The sequence below is a fragment of the Gordionus sp. m RMFG-2023 genome, chromosome 1 (genome assembly GCF_954871325.1).
Source record: "Gordionus sp. m RMFG-2023 chromosome 1, tfGorSpeb1-WG-v2, whole genome shotgun sequence".
In the NCBI taxonomy this organism is placed as follows: domain Eukaryota; kingdom Metazoa; phylum Nematomorpha; class Gordioida; order Chordodea; family Parachordodidae; genus Gordionus; species Gordionus sp. m RMFG-2023.
This window is the reverse complement of record NC_088775.1, coordinates 79,523,888-79,545,921: the sequence shown is the minus strand read 5'-3', so window position 1 is coordinate 79,545,921 and position 22,034 is coordinate 79,523,888. Positions and strand designations below refer to the sequence as shown.

Sequence of the window (22,034 nt, the reverse complement as noted above, 5' to 3'; positions counted from 1 at the left end):
ATGGCGTAGTATATAATTTACTTATTTTTAAAATAAATAAACATCATTATTTTAAATTTAATTTTTGTTACTAATATATATATATAACCTTTTAACATTATAATAAACAATGCATTTTCAGCAAAAAAATAATAATAATCTAAGAAAAATAGCACGTTGATATCAAAAATATTTGGCCATTTTTCTGATTTTATCGCTTTCTTTTTATATTTTTTCTCTATAAATGATTTTATTTTCTTTACTCCGAAATGTTAAATAACAAAATTTACCTTTAATGAAACACACCATCCCCACTTTAAGTCAACTTAATTTTCCAATTAAAATTTTTTTAGTCATTTCGGAAATGACATCTTTGATACTTCTTCTTTCGTAATTGGTTTATAGTGACAAAAAAAATGATAAAAGAAAACAAAAATTTTTTTCTTTTTTTCTCCTCAAATATTTGTTTTTACTTTCGTAAATATTTGTCCATTCGCAATCAAGTTCATCATTTTTTTTATTTAAATTTTATTTTCTTTCCCTTTTAAATTTTTTTATATTTATTTTGGTATACAAAGATTTAATTAAAAAAAAATCAGAAAAAAAATAAAATATCAAAAAATTTTATGAAGGAAAATAGATTATTTTTATACGGTGTTAAATACATCAATTCCAATAAAAAGAAAAGGCATTCCTTGTGGAAGTTCATGATGAGTATGCTATTGGGTCTCATTCTTAGCCTAGTAGTTCAAATTTCAATTATGTCGCGCACTCCTTGCCAAATATTCTATAGTTTTTATAAAGCAGCGAAATCTATACCTTACCCTCCTTCGGAAAAGAGCGCGAATTTAGATATACACCGTCGCGATGATGAGCAACACAGACTAGATCAAAACTTACCTTCACTTGACGGAGTTGGGAAAGAATTCGAGGATATTTATAGTACGTCTATATAGAATTTCATGCGGTATATTATATTATATAATTTATACACACTATTATATTTTTACAATATTAATAATAATGGAATGAATATTTATTTAAATAATTTTAAATTTTTATTTTAAAAGTTTTTTGAACCAAAACTTATTGTATTTATATCGCATTCCTGTCTTCAGTTATTATTTTTTCAAAAATAAAATTCAAAATATTTTCCTTTCTTCCATTTATAAATTTAACTGGAAAGCTTATCAATCTTCATAAATCGGAATATCTATTCATTTAAATTGATTAATCATTTTCTAATAAGATGGCTCGCGAATGAATGAATTCCCGGCTAAAAATCTGATCATTGTGGGAGTAATGACCGCAAAAAAATTCTTAAACACTCGTGTTATCGCTGGCCATCGGACCTGGGCTAATACGATACCGGGCCGGGTTATATATTTTTGTAGCGATATCCAAGATAATAGTAGCTCTCGTTCAACTGCCAATATTTTTCAATCATCGCCAAATTTCAGACCTCAGAGAGTCAGAATCAACGTGGATACATCTAATCCTAATATTAATTATGCCTTTAAAGATTTTGACAAAGATGTTGATAATGATGATAACGAGCCTCTAATCATATCCTTACCAGGAGTAACTGACGATTATCCTCCGCAGAAAAAATCGTTTATGATGTTAAAATTTCTCTACGACAATTTTATCGACGAGTTTAGATGGTTTGTTCGTGCCGACGACGATGTTTTCATAAAAGGAGAAGAATTGGGAAGATTGCTAAAATCGCTCAATGAAAACGTTCCTTACTTTATAGGTAAATATTAGGAGGGGGGGGGGATATTACAATTATTCATTCATTAATTTTCGAACCACTGAACATCTGGGCGCAAAAACCCGGAATTAAACCACTCCGCAAAAAGAGAGTGGACAAAAATACTCCAATTTTGAAAAAATTTAAGTACTTATACCTCGTCCTAGCTTGACTAAATTAGCTACGTATTTTATTAAAATAATTTATTCGTATGATCCAGACATTTTGTACTCATTTTAAATATTATCAAATAACATATGATTCCGAAATTGAGTTTTATTTTTATTATGCAACTTAAACACTTTACGATTAATAAAATCAATACTATATTCATAACTAGAACGTGGACTAGGACTTTTCTTTGAGTATCTTTGTCCAGGATATTTATGACAATGATTCTAAATTTTTAAAAAACTTCAAAAATGGCTTTTTTTTAAAAAAAAACATAATATATTTTAATTCCTTGATAAATTTTTAAGATTTTTTTAAAAAAAATTGAAACCATATAAATTCATTATTAAATCTTTTTTTAAAATTATTTTCCATAAATAATGTGACTTTCAAAAAATGTCCTTGAATTGTCATCCGAATGAATCTTCGAAAGTGATTAATTATAGGTAGCATGAATAAATTTAACATGTGTTAGTATAATATGAAAGAAGGAGAGGAAGAGGTCTATCGATGCTAAATCTGTTCCTGTCTTAGGGTCCCTGTTCCGTTCCATGTTTAGGAACGACCCAGAACGCGTTCTTGAAAAATGGCATTATTTCTATTTTTATATAAATTTTGTTAATTAATCTTTTAATATGACACCTGCAAAGATGGAAAAATAATTCAGTTTGAGTACAGCTATTTTTTTTTTACCTTGAGCTACTTGGGCACCCAGGGATCAAAAAAATGCAGATATTTTAAAAATATGTGAATATTTAATAGGGCGCACAACAAGAGCATATACGTGCATCTCACCCCTATTTAAATTGATGTCACCTTTTTAATGAAATCGTCGATTCAAAATTTTAACTAAGTTATAAAAAAGAATAGGGTTTTTTTGTAAATTATATTATCGTCTGCCTTTTTATTCCATTTTAAAGGATAAGTAATTTTTTATACATTTTATATAATATTTAATTTAATATACATATTATGTGGATTATTTTATAAAAAGAATGTGCATTTCAATTTATATAATTGATGAACAACAGGGAAAAATTTTTGTGCCTCTACCTAGATTATTTTATCTAGGTAGCAAAGTTTTGTCATCTTTCTTACGAAACAGCCGAGTTCTCAAAGAACTGGTCGTAGACCTAAAATGCAAAATGAATGTATAAAATATTGAAAAATGCAAACCAGTTTTCGTTTTTCAAATGGTTTCTATCCCCAAGCGGTAATTTATTCAATTTGCACGATACCATTTAAAACGCATTCCGCGTTTGCAATGCATCGTTTGAAACATTCTTTGTGCGCACTATAAGAAATGTATAATTAAATTACCATTCATTTACTTATTTTAAAAATACATAAATTACATCTTGTTCGTGTGAACTATACTTCTTTGCTAAAACATATGTTAGGTTGGCAAGGGGACAAGAACGACTAAGTTTAATCACCATTATGACGATCGAACATTCATTATTAAATAATATTTGAAGTGATTATATATTGATTATCGATCTCTTATTACTCCATATTTCGGAAATGATCTAAAATTTAAAACGATAAACTAGATGTAATTTTTGACTTGTCCCAAAATTATACAAATTTATTTGTAAAAGAAATATAAATTTGTCAAAATTTGAACTTTTATGTTTTAACATATTAATTTTTTAGGACTTCTTTAAGATATTATTAGTCAGGTAGAAAACAAGGTTATTAAATGCCAGTCACTTTAATAAACTCAACCTTCTAAAATAAATACATTAACATAATTTAATTTTATAACAGATGGCGATAATTGATAATGAAATTGTAAACTAAAATTATTTTAAAATTAAAAAAATATTTTATAGTGAAAAATATGTAAAATACTAATTAAAAACAAAAATTTAAGCAAAGCATATTTATCATTCGATTAAAGAATATAATCCTTTATTTGTATTAGGGATAGGAAGAATTATTATATTTAATTTTATTAATGTCTTTTCATCTTCTTGGGAGATAATATGAAACCCCTTATCTAGTTTATGTTTAAAATATATTTTATGCAAAAAAAAATTTACTTGAATTTACATATAATGTTTGTGATAAATAATATATTATCAATCTACTATTTCAAGACCCAGAAAAATATACAAATTGGAATAAAGAAAAAATCAGCATAATTAGGAAAATTAAAATGTTGTCTCTATAAAAAACAACAAATGTAAGTTAAAGACATTGCTAAATATATTGGAATGTCTACAGCGTCAGTTCATAAATTTAGACGTGACACATTTCCAGAAATAAGTGGAGATTTTCGAAAGGAATACACTATTCAAAATAAAGGAAGTAAGAAAAAAATTCACCTATCATTGAAAGAGATATCATGGACTTATTAATGATAAATAATATGTTAAGGATACAAGACATTATTGAAAATTTATCACCTGGTACAAAAATAAGGGAACTATAAGAAAATATACAAAAAATATTGGCTGGTCGATAAAAAGAACCGGCAAAGAACCTGACAGAAGAAATACGCCTGGAGTTATAAATATTCGTCAAATTTACTGTTTGAAAGTTTTAAATATCCCAAAAGAAAAATTATTTTTCTTATATGAAACGGGAATCAACCTGCAAGTGGTACCAGTTTATGCCCGCCTTCTTTCTCCCCAAATCCATAGAAGTTACTGACGATTAGTTCTTTCTTTCTAAAGATCCCACCGTTGAAGGGTAAAAATATTAGTATTCTTTGCACAATTGGAATCTGAGGAGTAATTAATTATAAAATTATAGAGGAAGCTTATAATGGTATATTATTCCGGGATTCCATGCTAGAGCATATTGATATTTTGATACCTGATGCAATTATTGTAACGGATAATGCATCTACTCATAAATCCCATTTAATCGATGCATACAAAGATAAGATTGAATACCACTGCCCTATTCACCCCAGCTTAATCCCTATGAAATTTTTTTTGGCGTATTAAAATAAATTTCAGGCAATTCAACCTAATTATTGAGCTATTTTGTGGATTCATTCCATTTATGAACTTTTACTATCATATGCAACTATATCCGGAGTTGGGTTATCGCAGACATCCGATTAATTAGGTATCCCCTAATAATTAATTTATAATAATAATTTTTACTGTTTTATATTCTAAAAAGGTATCATCTTCAAGTTCGAAGACGAAGAACATAATTTTATCGAAATTATTCTAAAATAGAATATATATCATATTTTTATCGAAATAAATTGATTTAAATTTAAAGAAAATAAATCTTAAAATATAAAAATTTCATGAAAAATTTTTTCAAAAAAAAAACAAAAAATTAATAAATTTAAAGATTTTTTAAAAATGAATTTTTTTTTACGTAAAATATATTTGATAAATAAACAATTGATTTTTGTTTACTCCTTCTATTTATCATTATATTCCTTAATCGAAAAATAAAATAGGCTTTGCTTAAATCTTTTTGGTTTTTACGTGATGAAAGCGTTTTCGCCCTCTGGTTGTGGATACAACAGAGCTACGCTAGGTTTTCCTCAAAGGCCATCAAACTGGATATTTAATTGGGGGGGGGGGGGAGAAAAATGAGGAGCCTTTAACACGTTTGTGGGCAAGCATACTTGTACGCACAACAGTCCGAGAACTGTTGTTTAAACGTCCATAGGCTAATAACAAAAGAAGTTGGACAAAACAAAAGCCTATACCCGAGAACTGAAAAATAATTTAATTACTTTAAATTCGAAGTTCGTTTTTTTGAAAAAAATGGCGAACGGCATTCCTTTTATTTTTGACAAACTTTCCTTTTTTTATGACAAACGCATTCGAATTTGACGTTCGTTCAATTTTAAAAACACCTTTTATTTTTATTTAATTGAAAAATTTAATATTAATCCGAATTTTAAGAAAAAGGTCTTATATTATAATTAACTGTTTTTCCTTTTCTCATTTCATTTTTTTTTAACACACACCAATATTATAGTTTATTATTTGAATATTATTGTTTATATTTTTATTTAATAGATTAGATGGATATTATTATTTCATCATCATTATCTGATTCTGAAAATTCAAAATCATGAATAAACGTTACCATGGCCCAAATATGATAATTATTTTACAGTAACATCCTATATTGAAGAAACTAATTCAATACTAACCAAATGTAAAATGTGCCCAAAAAGTATTATATCAGTTTCAAAATCTTCAAGTTCCAATTTAAAACGACATTTGTTTGTAATATTAATTATTTTATTTAAATAATATATCTAAAATCATCAAATTTAAAAAAAAATGCATTTAAGGTTATTTGACCCCAATAATAACGATAGTTATTTTAAAATTAAAAAAATTAATGGCCTAAATTGTGGTCAACTATTGAGAGACGCATTCAATGGGATTATTAGAAAGTATTAAACCTATTATTATCAAATTAATTACATATATTTTATTTTTTTAGGATTTGAACATATATAAAGATCAATATGTTATTTCTGCAATTATACATTTAATTCAAGCTTCAATTACCATAGATAAAACTTCCACAGAAGGAACCTATAAAAAATAATATAGCGTTATTGAAAAAATGCATTGCTAGAAATGATAATGCAAGAACTGTTAATTTCGAGATATCCTTCTTTTGACGAGTAAGGAAAGGATGGATTGGAGGAGGAAAACTTATCTCATTTTTTGAAGCAAAGGACAAAACAATAAATGTTTTTAATTATTCTCTACGGTAAAAGAGCTGTTTATCAAGTATAATACCTCATTTCCCTCATTTGTCCCTGTGTAGAGCGCGTTTTTAGTATAGCTAATGCCGTATTAACTGCCAAGTGTTCCTGTCTATAAGATAAAAATTTTGAAAACAATTGTTATTAAAATTTAATAAGAAAAATTTTTTATAAATAAAAATATCTTTTTATTCGCTATATTATATTGTATTTATAATTATATTATCAAAACTATGTTATTTTTTAACATGGCTATAAAAAAATATAAGACATTTATTTATATTAATAAATTTAAAAAAAATTCATCATAAAATTTTGAACGAACGTGAACGCGTTTATTTTTTTTGAAAGTGAACGTGAACGAATTCGATTTTTGTCAATGAACGAACGCTTTCGATTTTTTTTAGAAATGTTTACAGCACTACATATTTTTCACTTGAAATATTTAAAAAAATGCAAAATAGGAAATGTATTTTGTTAAGCTACAAAATATTTTTGATGTATTTCATAATAACGAATTTTTTTTTATTTGTACCGAAAAACCCGACCCGAAACAAAAATTATTTGTTCCCCCAGACAGGCCCGATTTATTTAAATATAGAAAAATTTAATTTTTTTTCTATTGTATAAAAAATTTTCTACAAATAAAAAAATATTAGCACCTTTCTTACAAGAATTTTAAAATAAATCAATTTATTTGACAAAATATCATATTTAAAAATTTGAGCAGCAGCTACAGAGATTATTTTTTTTTATATAGAACCGGCCCCAAACCCGTTCGGGCCGGACCATAATTTGCCGATCTCTAATATGCTCTAAGTTGCATATTAAAATCGTTCACAAAACACAATGCTTTTAGTTAGTAGTTTAAAATTACATAAAATACTTAAAATACATTATGTAAAATACCTATTTGTCAGAATAATTTCTTTATTCCTATTAAATCAAATATTCATATAAAAAAATTTAAAAATTATAATTTGTCCTTTAATGATATCCATTTTTAATGTTTTGTATCCAAACCACTGTTTCATTCATTAATCTAACGGATGGAAAAGTATTTCCACTGCTGTCGAAATTTGATATTGACTAAGATGATTACCTCTACGGTTATGTAATATAGATAAGATATTTTCTGGGTTAGTTTTTTTTTATTTGAATTTTATCCAAAAAGTGGAGCACGTTATAACAAACCAAGGTAGGTTGAAAAACAAACAAGGGTGCATTTGAAACAAAATTTTATTAGGATTATATTGAATTTAGTAAAACATAAAAATACTAATCTACCACAAATTGCATTAATATAAAAGATATATGCAAAATACTCCAACTAAAGTATTTTGTTACATTTCTAAAATACTTTCAAATGGAGAAAAAGTTAGTCTAAGATGTAAGGGGATTGGTTACATCCGTGGTGTTTCTAACCGGATTCAAGTCTTAGTTGATGATATTTTTTGCTTTGCCACTTTCGTAGATTTTTTTATAATTAATTGATAACATTAAATCATTAAAATAAATTTGACATTTCTTTACCTTGTGTATCAGCCAAAAATAAATGAACCACAATGTTGTATATATACTACTAGAGATTGGAAATTCATTAAAAGTGTACATACATACTCCTATGTATGGATCTTTTTAAATGCATCTAATGACTGATCACCAATTTAATAGTATATATATACATCATTGATGCACCTCTGATACTAATATCTAATAATTGATTAAATGTCAAATATGTTAATAGGGCAAACAGGACAAGGGATGAAGGAAGAAATGGGTTTATTAAATCTCAATTACGATGAAAACTTTTGCATGGGAGGACCATCTATTATAATGAGCAGAGAGACACTATTCAAAATGGCTCCTCATATAAAATATTGTCTTAATCATCTCTACACCTTTCACGAAGACGTCGAAATCGGAAGGTGTGTCAAAACATTTGCCGGAATACCATGTTCCTGGTCATATGAAGTATGTTTATTTAATTTTGGCTCAAAACCAGGAATTTTTTTTATTGGACTAGATATATTTAAAATCTAGATTTTTATGCCTAACATTTTATAGGGTATTGAGATTTTTGCGCCTAACATTTTATAGGGTATTCATATATTTATTAAAATGCATTACTCATTTTTATATATTAAACATACTCAGCATCATTGTTATTTTCAATACTAACTCCAAACATTTTCTATGAGAACAATGAATATTATTTTAAATTTCCTGGTTATAGGAATTCATTGTTTTGGACGTATTCCTATTAATTTCTGATTTATTTAGTATTTTATGTTTTTTGTGTAATCAGATATTGTTATTTAAGTTCAATTAATTTTATAATTATATTTATAACTCTTGAAAAAAAGATGAAAGTGCCAGCATTATTTATTTATTAAATAAAAATAATTTCCGATCAAATTTTGAAGGTTATTTTTAAAAATATTTTATCCATTTTTGAGTTAAATTATTTTTTTCTTGCTCTAAATTTAGGCTGTCAAAAATAACATTAAAGTTTTAAAGAAGCTTTCAAAACTAATATAAATACAAGCGAATACAAGTCATGACACTTAATAAAATTTGATGCTCATTCCTTGCCATGTGATTAATGCCTCGTTTATATATAGTAAGCGTGTATCGCTGAGTATTTTACAGAAACAAGCAAATAGGTAAAATTTATCATCAATAACCATGTAATTCATTTCATCCCATCGCGCAGTCATTATAAATTTTATCTATGCTTGTTCTCGAAAAATACCAAGCGTGTCACATCGCATGAGCGATTATAAATAAGGCCTAACTCTTATACTTTATGCATATTAAACGATTTTATCCATTAAAATGTGAAAAAAAATATGTCTTGGCTTAAAGTGAAAATTTTTAACACGTTCATATTAAATTGGCAATCTGAGCACCTTTTTGTTATCCGTTATGAATCCATTGATATAGCCAAGTTTAAATTTAGCAGCGTTTTATTATTTTAAAGTAGGATTTGTAATTATTTTAAATATTTATTTACCTTTTTAAATTCCCTTAATATTATTTTATAAGACTCAAAAGCTGTTCCTGCATAATTCTTTCGGTACAATTTTGATGGGAAATAGCAGCGCGAAAAGTATAAACGCCTATAACCGAGCTATCACATTGCACCCTTTCAAAAATCATTTGGGATTTTATGACGCTCAAGCTCATTTTTTAAATCTAAAGCTTAGATCGTACCGACATCTTTTGTGGAAATTATTAAGAAAAAAAGCCACGTTTGCCACCACCCAAAAAAAAGTGACAGCAGCTTTAATCGAAGATTTCGATTATAACCCGGTTTACAAAACGAAAAAGGACATTCCTCAATACGCTTACATAGTTAAGGATTACATCTTACTTTCTCATTTGAGAAGTAATCCAAAAAGAAAATTAGATAACAATATCCGAGTACTAATTAACGATATTAAAAACGGAATAGTAACGCAACTCAATAGATTAGTGAATACGGAGAATATTTATTTTACTAAAGGCGAAATACATTGGGCTTATATATCTTTAGACAATCCATATGGCAATAAACTGTATCTTAGCATTATGTTTTGTTACCATAAGGATGGAGCAGATCTCAACAATTGGATAGAAGGAGAGTTTTCGATTATATATCCGTTCTTAAATCTGATATTCGAAGAAGCGAACTTTTCGAATAACGCCAAAGTGTCTCTGGACCATAAAGCTAGTAAATATTCTAACTCTCTGATCGATTTTTCGAATCTAATATGGAAACCAATGCTGAGTAAATTTGTAAATAATATTCCACTACCACTGGATATAGTACCAGCTAGAGCAATAAATAATATTCCCAAATATAGCGTGTTGCACAAAGCGGAACCGAATAGATATCGTATCAATTTTATAGTACCGTTGTGCGGAAGATTAAATAATTTCAAACGATTTTTGAATAACTTCGAAACGATTTGCTTAAAAAACAAAATCGAAACGAGTCTATTGATCGTATTATTCAAAACACCGCAAGATATAAAGCGAGAAGAATTAAATGTTGATTTGAATTCGACTAATATTAACCTTACCACCGACACTGAATCAACGATAACGTTGATCGATAAACTGAGAGAAGCGTACAGAGATTACAGTTCGTTAATGAACATTTTACAGGTAAAGGGAGAGTTTTCGAGAGGGCTAGCTTTGGAAATAGGAGCGTCGCAATATGTAAGTCAGGATTTGCTTTTTTTCATAGACGTGGACATGATTTTCGATTATGACTTCCTAAGACGAGTTAGATATTTTACAAAGTTAAACGAATCCATTTATTTCCCCATAGTATTTAGCCAATTTAATCCCGATTTCACTTATGGGAACGATTCTATCAACAAACGCAAACTCCCATCCTATTTATATGAAAACGTAGATAATTCGAGTTCAACTAACACACGTGATTTACATTCATTCAAGGTGACTGCTAAGACGGGCACTTGGAGGAGTTACGGTTATGGCATAGTCGGTATATATAAATATGATTTCACGAGGGTTGGCGGGTTTGATATGGGCATATTTGGGTGGGGCAAAGAGGATGTTGACTTGTTCGACAAATGTATAGCTAAAAAATATGACGTCATACATGCGCCAGATCCGGGATTGATTCACGTGTTTCACGATTCAATTTGTCCGCCAACCTTGAATAATGACCAATTCATAATGTGTATAAAATCAAAATCGAGCACTTTAGGAAATCATTACAATTTATATAATCATCTATTCAAATCGTAAGTCTCCTTTAAGCCCTATATGATATATAATTTTATAAATATTGATCTCAAAAGGTGGTACATAAAGTTAGAATTCAAAAAATACAAATTTTTTCAATCTACGTGAAATACTATCATCCAAAATAATAATATTTATAAATATAATTAAAGTATTTATTTGATAAGATCACACCCATTATAAATTTATTATTCATTTATTAGAAAAATTATACGGGAAGTTTTCTGAATAAAAACTATGCAATTATTGAAAATTTTTTTTTGCTATAAATTTTTATAAAATTCGTAATTTTATAATTTTTCGTAAAAAATCGAACTTTAAATTTACCAAACAAAAAATAAATATTAACATAAACGTACAAATCATTTCATTTAGAAAAATATATTTTTTAATGTAAATTTGTTTTTCTGGTTAATCCAAACTATGATTATCTTTCTTTAGATTCTGATGATGCTCATCTAAAGCTTGAATAAATTGTGCCCAGTCTGTAAAATTATTAATAATGAAGAATGATTTATAAATAATTTTTTTATCAAAGTCATGTTAGCTAATCAAACTTTATAAAAAAATTGTATATTTAATCTAAAATTAACAGATTTATAAGTTCGCACAAATTGAGCTTTTGTATTTTGCCGTACTTAATTTAAAAAAACGTAACGCATCTCTTGCTTAAATTAAGGTTGCCTTTTTATTTCACTAATTTCTAAATATTCCATTTTAAAAGATAATAATTATTTTTACTATTAGCACTTATTATAAAGTTATAATAATAGTTCATTCGCAAATTTTTCATTTACCTCCATTGGTACAAGCGTCAACGACTTTCCCTTTAAATCCGAAACCTTGTATCAAAGAGGTTAACTGACCAGATAAAAAGGCTTGGTAAAATACTCGAAATGCCTTGATTAAAAATTTATTTTTTTAAAAAAACCCGAAATTTATAAAATGCCATAAAATCGTGAGTAAAAATTTTACAAAATAAAACCCAAACTTACCCTGCATTCACTGTTAACGTGAACTCGCGGCGAAGTATATATAATATGGTGTATTTTTGTATATTTCACCGCGAATTCGCGATAATTGTGAATACAAGATTATGCAATTGAATTATAAAATTGTTTCTGCACAATTTAGTATATTGCCTGACCTGCTAAAAAAACAATAAACTTAATATAAATCTAAGAATGCTTATTTATTTTTTTTATTAAAGGACGTATCTTTTTTAAAAAAATATGTAATTGTAATGCGCAAGGGCTGGAAAAATCAACAAATCAAAAAAATAAATAAATTCTCTGATAATAAGCAATGTGAACATTTTATAAAAACATAAACAACTAACAATCATTTAGAGGGCATATATTGAGTACTTAACGTATAAAATCTAAAAAATTTTACAATTAAACTCAATTATATCTATGTTTAAACGGTAAAATTAAAGAAATAGTACTGAGATTATCATTTATTAATCACCCAATCTGTAAGTTAAGGAAAATATTTATTTTACTTTTAATCAATCATGTGGTAAATATTAAATTCAAAAAAATATGATATTATATATATCTTTTTAAAATTTTAATACTCCAATTTTTTTTGTTTATTAAATTCAAAAAATAACCTAATGTTTCATATTATACTAACTGAGGAGAAGAAAAAAAATTTAACAGCTATCGAATAAGATTAAACGGGATCGTTTAATTTAATATACTTGTTTAAATTGAGGACATAATAAATTTTCTTTGACATATTCTTGATCAGATATGTCATAATTTGAAGGTCTTTGGGGAAGGTAAGTCATAAGATCTTTAACATTACTGTGGGAGGTGCAAACATTATTAATGAGATCTAATTTAAAGAAGTCAGAACATTTATCTACAATTTCTTTTTATATTTAAAAAAAATATATTTAATATTCGTCAATAATTATAAAAAGTGTTATACAATAAGGCTGTTAAAAAAATGTTTTAAGTAGCATTTAGTTGTTCCAATTCCAAGTTAAAATTTTTATAAAAAATCGGTTCCAGTTTTAAACTATAACTTTGCATAAGACCAATTCTACACCTCCTAGTCCAATCAAAAAATTTATTGTCCGACCAATCCGACTCGATATTTCCTTAGATATCTGCAATGGACTGGCAGGTATGGTAAAAGAATTTAAATACTTACGTGTGAGAGGACGGGGTTTAAAAAATATTTTTAAAATAAATTGCAGGTGAATTAGAAATATTTGGCGAAAAAAACAATAGGCGGGCGGGGTTGGATCAAACCCAGCCCATTGCAGACTCTAGTTAGAACTATTACTTTTTATATTATAAAAATATAAAGTCCGAATGCGATTTTTAAAATTTATTAATAAAGAAAAGGAGGAAAAAGTGTATAGGTCCTCGAGGAAAATGTGATTTTTTAAATATAGAAATAATAAAAGCATTATGAAAACATCATTCAGAGTCCAACCTGAGAAAATTTTTGGCGTATAAGGGCTCTAATTCAATCAGAAAAAAATAGAGAAAATAATCATAAAGGCATAATATTTTTTTAAAAAAATGTGTAACTGTTTTGTTCAGCTTCGATGGGAGGATTAGTTGACTTATCTAAATTTGATAAGACATTTTGTAATAATGACAATTCAATTTTCTTGTGCATTTTTTTATCATTTGGTTTTTGAGCTTGTGAATATAATTTGTTAGATTTAGTATCTGTACTAGCGGAATCCTGAATATATGCCGCTGCTTTGGTACCAGATTGTTCACCTAACCTGAACAAAAAAGGGTGGCGAATAAAATTAGGGTTGTACAAATTTTTGCCGATATTCCAATGGACTAATTATAAATATGTATATTTCAGAATTGGCACAAGATTAGCAGCTAATTTTTTTATACATAAACATCTTGAAATACGGAAGCGTTAAAAATTTGTTCAAAATTGAATAGGTTTAGCCGATCCAAAACTTAGGTTCATTTTATTTGCCGCTACCAACCACTCCTTAAAATATTTTTGTTTTATAACATATTTTTAAGTTTTATTGATATTCCAAGATGTATTATGTAAAATCAAGTAATTTAAAAAAAATCGAAACGGAAATATAGTCAAAAGTTACGTGATAATAAAATATATACAAAAGTATATTTTTTTTTATTATTGAAAAAATATGATTAAATACATTCTATATTTATTTTAAAATGTTAAATTAAATCATTGAGTGGTTTTAAACGTTAACATGTAATATGATAATGTCAAATTAGCTCACAGAACTTTAAAGGGTTAAAAAAAATTTCTCAATTTGTGCCAATTTCGAATTATAACTGTTTTTTTAAAAAAAAAAATTATACATATATTTTTTTAAAAAAAGTTATACATATATTTTATTTACCTTTTATTAATTTTACTGAGGGAACTTTGAGAAGCATTAGAATTCATACCCAGAATGCTACTAAGATTACCCAAATTATTAGATAACAACTGAACTAATTGATTTCTATTCAAGCTCCCTAATAATGTCTGCAGGTCACTATCATTCATATCTTTTTTGATAAAAAAAAATAGTATATGAAAACATTCATAATTATATGATTACAAATAATTTAGTTAACAATAATACAACTAAGTACAAATAGAGTTGAATATTTTTATGAGATCTGGTCAAGAATTTTTTTTAAAAACCTAGATCCAGTCTAATGACACCAATGAAAAAATTAGATCCAATTACAAATTCTAATTTTATATTATGAAAGTAAATAGATACCTTTATATAAAAAACATCTAAATTTATTTAACAAAATATTAATATTTAATAACACATATATAAATGGGGTTTTTCAAAGTGACAGTAGTTATGTTATGGTTGAAAGGCAATTAAAAATCATTAATTCTTCAAATTTGGTCAAAAAAATTTTTTCCTTAAATTTCAAATTATTTATTTATATTTTAATAACATATTTCTCATTAAAATAATGTGGCTTTAATTTATTTAAACATTTATAGGCAATTAATTCAATTATTATTTTAATTCAATATAACGAATGGATATTAAATTTAAAAATATTATTATATTTTTTCCATGTAAAAAATAAAATTTCAAAAAAGCCAATGAATTTATTCATATCATATAATTTAGATTAATATTAGTGCAGATATTTGCAGACAAAAAGACTCTTTTAGAATCTGTCGAATTGCATTAAATTATTAAATATTTTTTATAGGCTTTCCAGTATTTATTAACTAAGTAAACTCCTACTTAAATTTATTAAAATTATGTTTTTCTTGTGGCGTATCCTTCACATATTTTCAATTCTTCTTCCATAGTCAGTTCTCGATTGGGCAACAAAATAATTTTTATCTGCAACCAGATTTACTACACCACAATGTTTGTTATAAAATTAAAATATTTTAATTTTAAATAAATTCATCCATTATCAAGCCAGAAATTGTAATGCAAACAATCCAAGAAGGTGGCTAAGCGTGCATAACGTATTTTCACTAATATACTGTAAGTTTTAAAACGAAATATACATATTTGAAAATATAGGAATTTTAATAAAGTTCCTTACCTCCTTAAGATCCATTAATTTTTATTTTCAACAAAATAAAACGAAATATTTTTATTTAAAGAATAAAAAAATTGTATACATTATATGGTGTTATTTATAAACTAAATAATATGAGTTAAAAAAAACAAGTTGTTTATCATCAAAGGGTAAAAGAAAAAAAGTTTTATAACTTTTAAAAATATTTTTGGATTAGGAAAACGTCTGCCAAATCTCCAATCCAAATCCTTAATAAAAGATTTGTCAAATTCGAATTCTTTTAAATTTGGTTTCAATTAATGTTGTTAAACTTAAACGTCTCGATTTGAGACGATTTTAAAAAACGGCCAACTCAATATTTTAGCCATAAAAATATTGTCGAAGTCAAAAAATCGGCTTAAAATGAGCTTTCTAATAAGACTAGTTTTCAGAAGTTCTACGCGAAATGTAATTTGCCAAGAATTAATAACCGAAACCAAAATCCTTGATAAAGATTTGACACTTCAATTTTCACCTATATTTAAAACCTTTAATATTTTATACATTAAATTATTGGAACACTAATTTATACCACCCATCATTTTTTTTAATATTCAAAATGTTTAAAAATAACGGAATTTAAATGAAGATGATTTAATTAAAGACTAGGCTGGTATTTGAAATTATTATTGGGTAGAAGATCCGATTAAGTTGACGAAGAGAGCGAACACCTGTATTTTCTTTGTATGATATATTTATGTCCTAAGTGTCATTGCCAGAGGAGAATAGGGATATCTGCCGTGTTGGTATACGTAGTTTCGTTTTGACTGAGATTTCTCTCTTTGTTCATAATATGTAGTATTTTATGAAGGTTATCTTAGAATTTTTTAATCTGGCTTCAATTTCGCTTCTAATATTCCCTTTATTATCAATTTAAACACCGAGATTTTTGAAGTTAGTGACTATTTTAATCTCGGTATTTCCAAATATTATATTATCAATTGACAGCTCTGGGGGTGGCATTACTACTGTTTTATTGAAGTTGATGGTTAAACTAGATTTATTCTATGGAAGCAAAAACTTGTTAGTAAGTCTAGGATCTCGTCTTCTGATTTAGTAACCAAGACTAAGTCGTCTGCGTACAAGATAATTCATAATTGATTGTTGTTGCCTGATGCCAGATCTATTAGGTTCATGGTGTTTGTAATTTCTTTTATGATTTTGTTAATGATTAAATTGAATAGAATAGGGAGAGCACATAGCCCTGTTTGGCATCCCTTTTGTTACTTGTTAGAATCTGATAGAGGCTAAGATTTTGTCTTTTAGAAGTACAATAAAGATCTTTGAAATTGTGGAGGTAAGGGTAATATCTCTGTATTCATCAAAGGTTGAAGGATGAGATTTTTTGGGAAAATTACAAATTCTTGATTTGTTCCAGTCGTCGAGAGTCTTGCTAGAAATCCATATTTTTCTCAAGGTAGCTAGTAGGTATTTTGAAATACCGTCTGACAAGGTCTTCAAGTGCCTTCCTTCTATGCTGTCGAGACCTGGGGCCTTGTGGTTTTTTAAGCTTATTTAAAGCTTTCTATCTCCGTAAAGTTTGAGGATGATGGTGAGGGGCCTATCTGTTACACATCCACTATCCACATTTACATTTTCTCCTTAAGCCATTTCCTGACAAATTCAAAGCGGTTTTGGGTAACGTTACCAGCAATCTTTTTTTTATTTACAAACAAAGGATAATAACTTGACAAATTAATTTTTTATAAATATAATATTTAAAAAAAACAATCCAGATTCCCATTATTTTAATCAGAAATAAAAAACAAACTGGTTTGATTTTAATAACGATTAAATGGCACATGAAATGGGGCTCCAGAGTTTAAAAAAAAATAAATAATATTACATAAAAAAAAAAATTAGAAAAGTTATGTTAGGAAATAAAAAATATTGCTTGTAACATTACCCAAAAACTGCTTTGGAAAAACGTTCTGGCTGGAAATGGCCTTACTCATTAAAATATGAGGTGAGTTGGTGCTATTAGGTATTCCAGCAGTCATAAATAAATAGGTTTTTTAAACAGATTTTTTCCTGGGGGGAGGGGCATTGCCCCTCCAAAAACTCTAGAATCTGGCCTAGCTATAAGCTTAAACCTGATAAAGAATTAATTTATATACTGCCTTGCACGCACAGGTTACTGCAGCCTGCCCAACAATTGTGGATGGGTTTATGCCAACCCTAAATTTCTTAATTCGATTTGATGGTATGAGATAGTCCAAACATAACACTGCCATTTTATATAGTGATAAAGGGCAATTGCGCTTACTATGACTATTTTAAAAAATAACTATTTACTTTTTATTTTTTCACAAAAATTAGTTGCAATAATAACATTACTATGAATGGTACAAAGTACAAAAGTAAAACACTTTTAAGTTGATAGGTTTTTCATAATTTTATAGAAGAACTTTGGGATCATCTATTGTCCTTCAGCAGGACTACTTGTTTAAAGAAACTTTCATTATTTTAAAAAATTATCAAGTTTTACAATTAAATTGTTGTGACATATTTGACAAAGGGGGGGGGGTTGTAGAAGTATAATTTTTATTGATATTTTAAAACAAGCAAACAAGTGAGAAGAAACATCCCCACCTTTGGTTATGCCCATTGTAAGATTATCTAATTATAAAGAACAATTTATAGTAATTTTAAAACTTTATATAATTTAGGTTAATTAATTGAGTTCTTAAAATATTTTAATAATTGTACTTCCTAAATTGATACTTGACAAATCAGAATTAAAATTGTTCATGGTGCTTTCATGATCCATATTTTCTGATTCATTATCCCCATTAACAATATCTATAATTTTTTTCCAATTCTCTTCATCCTTTTCAACTTTTGACTCCTGAATTATTTTAAAGCAAGACTAATAAATAGTAAAATACTTGCATCCAATAAAATTGTTTGTTTTGGGCAGATTTGAATTTTAGAAGATATATTCTACCATCTTTACAAGATTCAATTTTTTTTACTTCCACATCATCAGGAAACAAGATTAAATCCTAATCTCAATAAAGTTTTTGATAAAATAATTATTAAGTAAATTTTATGTTTACATCTTCAACAAGACCAGTTGTTCGATCCTTCCAACAGAAATGTACAAGGGCATCATCAGAACGATATAAATATAAAAGCCCTTTACGTTTATCGGGGAAAATGGTATCGCCTTTTAAATACATCTTACCAGCTTTCATTTCAATTAAATTTTCAATTTTTATAGAAGCCATGCCTTTCATTTATTATGACAAAAGGCCTATAAATCTAAATATTAGCTAAAATGGCTGCTTATAAAAAGGATAAAAAGATGTTTCATAAAATATATTGTAATTATATTTAATATAATCATCTAAATGTCATTTGGAAGTTAATTTATTTTATTTAAAATGAATAGCTATGATTATCTTGATTTTGTGGAAAATTTTATTTTACAAGAATGAGCATCGTTATAAGGTATAGGCAATTTTACAATTATATTTTTGTAGTTTTTAATAAAATAATGCTGTCATAATTGAAATATATAAAAATGGAGAATTTTAAATAAAATATTTTTTTTTAACTAATAAAATTTTAGTTTATTACCACTTCGAGTCAAGTCAAGAGCAATGATATAATGTCATTGGTCAAGAGACAATAATTTTACATTTTACTGCTGTAATAAATTGTATTAAATTATTTTATTTTATAAAAAAGAATGGAATATTCGAATTAAAAATTAATAAATATGATGTGATAATTTTGAAATTAAATAAACGATATATATTAAAATAGCTAATAAGTAGTCGTAGTCGTTTTATTATAATTGCGACGAATGGATGATTCCTTAAATGGAGATAATTCCTTAAATGGTGATTCAGAAAATTTTACGAATAAAAGAAAATTGGCGGATTTATCTATGATTAAATTTGATAAATTCGATGGCGAATAATCTATTTTTCGTTATTTTTCTCAATGGGAAGAGTTTTCGGTTAAAAAACGTAAGCCCATCTGAATGTCAATATAAAGATATATTTTTAACATTTTTTGGCAATAAGAAAATTGAGTTAATGGACCGTTTTTATTATCCTAATTCGATCGAAACTTTATCTTTTAGTAAAATTAAGTCAATATATTATAAATTATTTAAACCGACCTCAACAACTTTTGCTTCTAGATTTGATTTCATTAGATTACCAAGAACTACTGAAACCATAACTGAATCTGCAGATAAAATTAGAAAAATTGGCAAGCGTTGTCATTATCCTAATGATACTGATGAGCGTTTACGTGATCATTTTATGGTTGGCATGGAAATGCTGGGATTGGAAAGAGATCTTAAAGCTTTATACCCCGATGGTCTTGATAGAGATATTAATGTATTAACTTTCAAATTTATTCTTGATCTGGCATTAGCTTTTGAGCGAGGAGATAAAGAAATGGCTAATAAAATATACCTGTTGTTAATAAGATAAATGATAATAACAAAAGAAATTATAATAATTATAAACATCCAATTAAAACGACTACATTTGATTTGATAAAGTATATAATAAAGTCAAGTATAATAATATTGATAAAGAGAATAATAAATACAAATACAATAATGATAAAAATTATAATAAACTTAAATGTTATATATGTGAGTTTATTCATAACCGAGAAGTGAGATGTCCAGCTACAAATGCGGTATGTAACAAATGTAAAAAAATTTGTTATTTTGCAGTTTGTTGTAAATCAAAAAATTTAAATTATACAAGAGTGTCATCAAGTGATTCAATTCATAATATATGGAAGATTCAATAAAATCGAGAGAATCGAGCAAAACTAACTGGAGAGATAAATGGGTTAGATCTTGAATTTGATTTTGACACTGGGGCATAAGCGTTATTGTTAGGAATTGATATATGGACAAGTATTGGACGACCGAAAATTAGGCCAACCAGTTTATTGACTGCATATGGTGATAATCGGTTAGACGTTAATGGCGAGACCCAAGTCAATGTTAGGATTGAATCACAGACAAGGAACCTACCAGTGGTAACAATGAATACAATTGGGGTGCCTCTTTTCGGATTACCATGGATTATAGCATTCAATTTAGGAATGTCTCGTCAGGTTATGATTAAACAAGTACGCAATTTGGTCAACACTATTGAAAGGAAAAATGTTGCATAACACTAGATTCTAGAATTCGAGATTTGATTAATAAACATCCAGAAATTTTTGATAATAAGATGGGTCATATACATGATTTTGCGGTGCGAATACATTTAAAGCAGCTGTACCAAGATCTTTTCCAGCCCGTAGGGTAACATTTCCACTTCGCAAAGCAATTAAAATGAATTAGAATGATTAGAGGCTGCAATTATCGAAAAGATTGATTCGACTATAATTAGGGTAGAGTGGTCAACGCCAACCGTAAATGTATGCAAGAGTAATGGCGATATTCGAATTGTGCTGATTTCAAAGTTACACTCAATCCGTGTTTATTGTATGACCATCATGTTATTCCTACCTTAGACGATTTGTTAGAGAAAATCCAAGGTGGCGATAAATTTACCGTGATAGATCTGTAAGATGCGTATTTATAGATGGAAGTAGAATCGGAATCTTAGGAATTACTAACGATAGTGACTCATAAGGGGTATTTCCGGTCCCAGCAATTGCCTTTTGGATTGGCAAGTACACCTACTATATTCCAGAGATATATGGATGAGTTGCTAAAAGATTGCCAAATGACTGGTGTCTACTTAGATGATGTAATAATTTCTGGTCAACGATGAGGAGCACATAAATAATTTGCGAATCGTGTTAGACAGATTACAGACAGCAGGTTTTAAGACGAAATTGACGAAAGTGAGATTTTTACAAAAATCGGTTTCATTTTTATAGGGGTGATTATTGATAATTCGGTATACATCCTAATCCAGAATAGGTGAAGTCTATCCAAAATGCACCAAAACCTAAAAATATACAACAATTTAGATCTTTTCTAGGACTCGTGAATTATCATGAACGTTTTATTCGTAATCTGCATTGTAAAGCGGCTATTACATAGATTAACGAGCGTGAAAGTACCTTGGCGGTCAACGAAAGATGAACAAAATTCCTTCGATGAAGTTAG

At 27.4% G+C, this 22,034-nt stretch overlaps 2 protein-coding genes across 3 annotated transcripts; one reads left to right on the top strand and one right to left on the bottom strand.

The window, feature by feature from the left end:
* Positions 1-471: 471 nt before the first annotated feature.
* On the top strand, positions 472-11,707 carry LOC135922929 (chondroitin sulfate synthase 1-like). Of its 2 annotated transcripts, none has more exons than XM_065457463.1 (4): positions 472-921; positions 1,229-1,735; positions 8,359-8,585; positions 9,660-11,707. In XM_065457463.1, the coding sequence occupies exons 1-4, from the start codon at positions 606-608 to the stop codon at positions 11,373-11,375; spliced, it is 2,766 nt and encodes a 921-aa protein (XP_065313535.1). In that variant the 5' UTR covers positions 472-605; the 3' UTR covers positions 11,376-11,707. The 2 variants fall into 2 exon arrangements, with proteins under 2 accessions (XP_065313535.1, XP_065313536.1); XM_065457464.1 differs by having other exon boundaries at positions 816-946.
* LOC135922930 (proteasomal ubiquitin receptor ADRM1-B-like) lies at positions 11,565-19,164 on the bottom strand. The gene is made up of 8 exons (XM_065457465.1): positions 18,991-19,164; positions 18,820-18,936; positions 18,641-18,779; positions 14,740-14,890; positions 13,922-14,124; positions 13,078-13,250; positions 12,170-12,272; positions 11,565-11,857 (listed from the first exon to the last, which is right to left on the bottom strand). The coding sequence occupies exons 1-8, from the start codon at positions 19,159-19,161 to the stop codon at positions 11,784-11,786; spliced, it is 1,131 nt and encodes a 376-aa protein (XP_065313537.1). The 5' UTR covers positions 19,162-19,164; the 3' UTR covers positions 11,565-11,783.
* Positions 19,165-22,034: the final 2,870 nt, after the last annotated feature.

Coding starts and splice junctions, on each gene's coding strand:
- LOC135922929 (XM_065457463.1), top strand. CDS start 606: ATGAAGGAAAATAGATTATTTTTATACGGTGTTAAATACATCAATTCC. Junction 1,736..8,358: donor AAACGTTCCTTACTTTATAG/GTAAATATTAGG, acceptor ATATGTTAATAG/GGCAAACAGGACAAGGGATG. Junction 8,586..9,659: donor CATGTTCCTGGTCATATGAA/GTATGTTTATTT, acceptor TTATTTTATAAG/ACTCAAAAGCTGTTCCTGCA.
- LOC135922930 (XM_065457465.1), bottom strand. CDS start 19,161: ATGGCTTCTATAAAAATTGAAAATTTAATTGAAATGAAAGCTGGTAAG. Junction 13,251..13,921: donor CATCGAAGCTGAACAAAACA/GTTACACATTTT, acceptor AAATATAAAAAG/AAATTGTAGATAAATGTTCT. Junction 11,858..12,169: donor TGACGCTTGTACCAATGGAG/GTAAATGAAAAA, acceptor ATAATTTTACAG/ACTGGGCACAATTTATTCAA.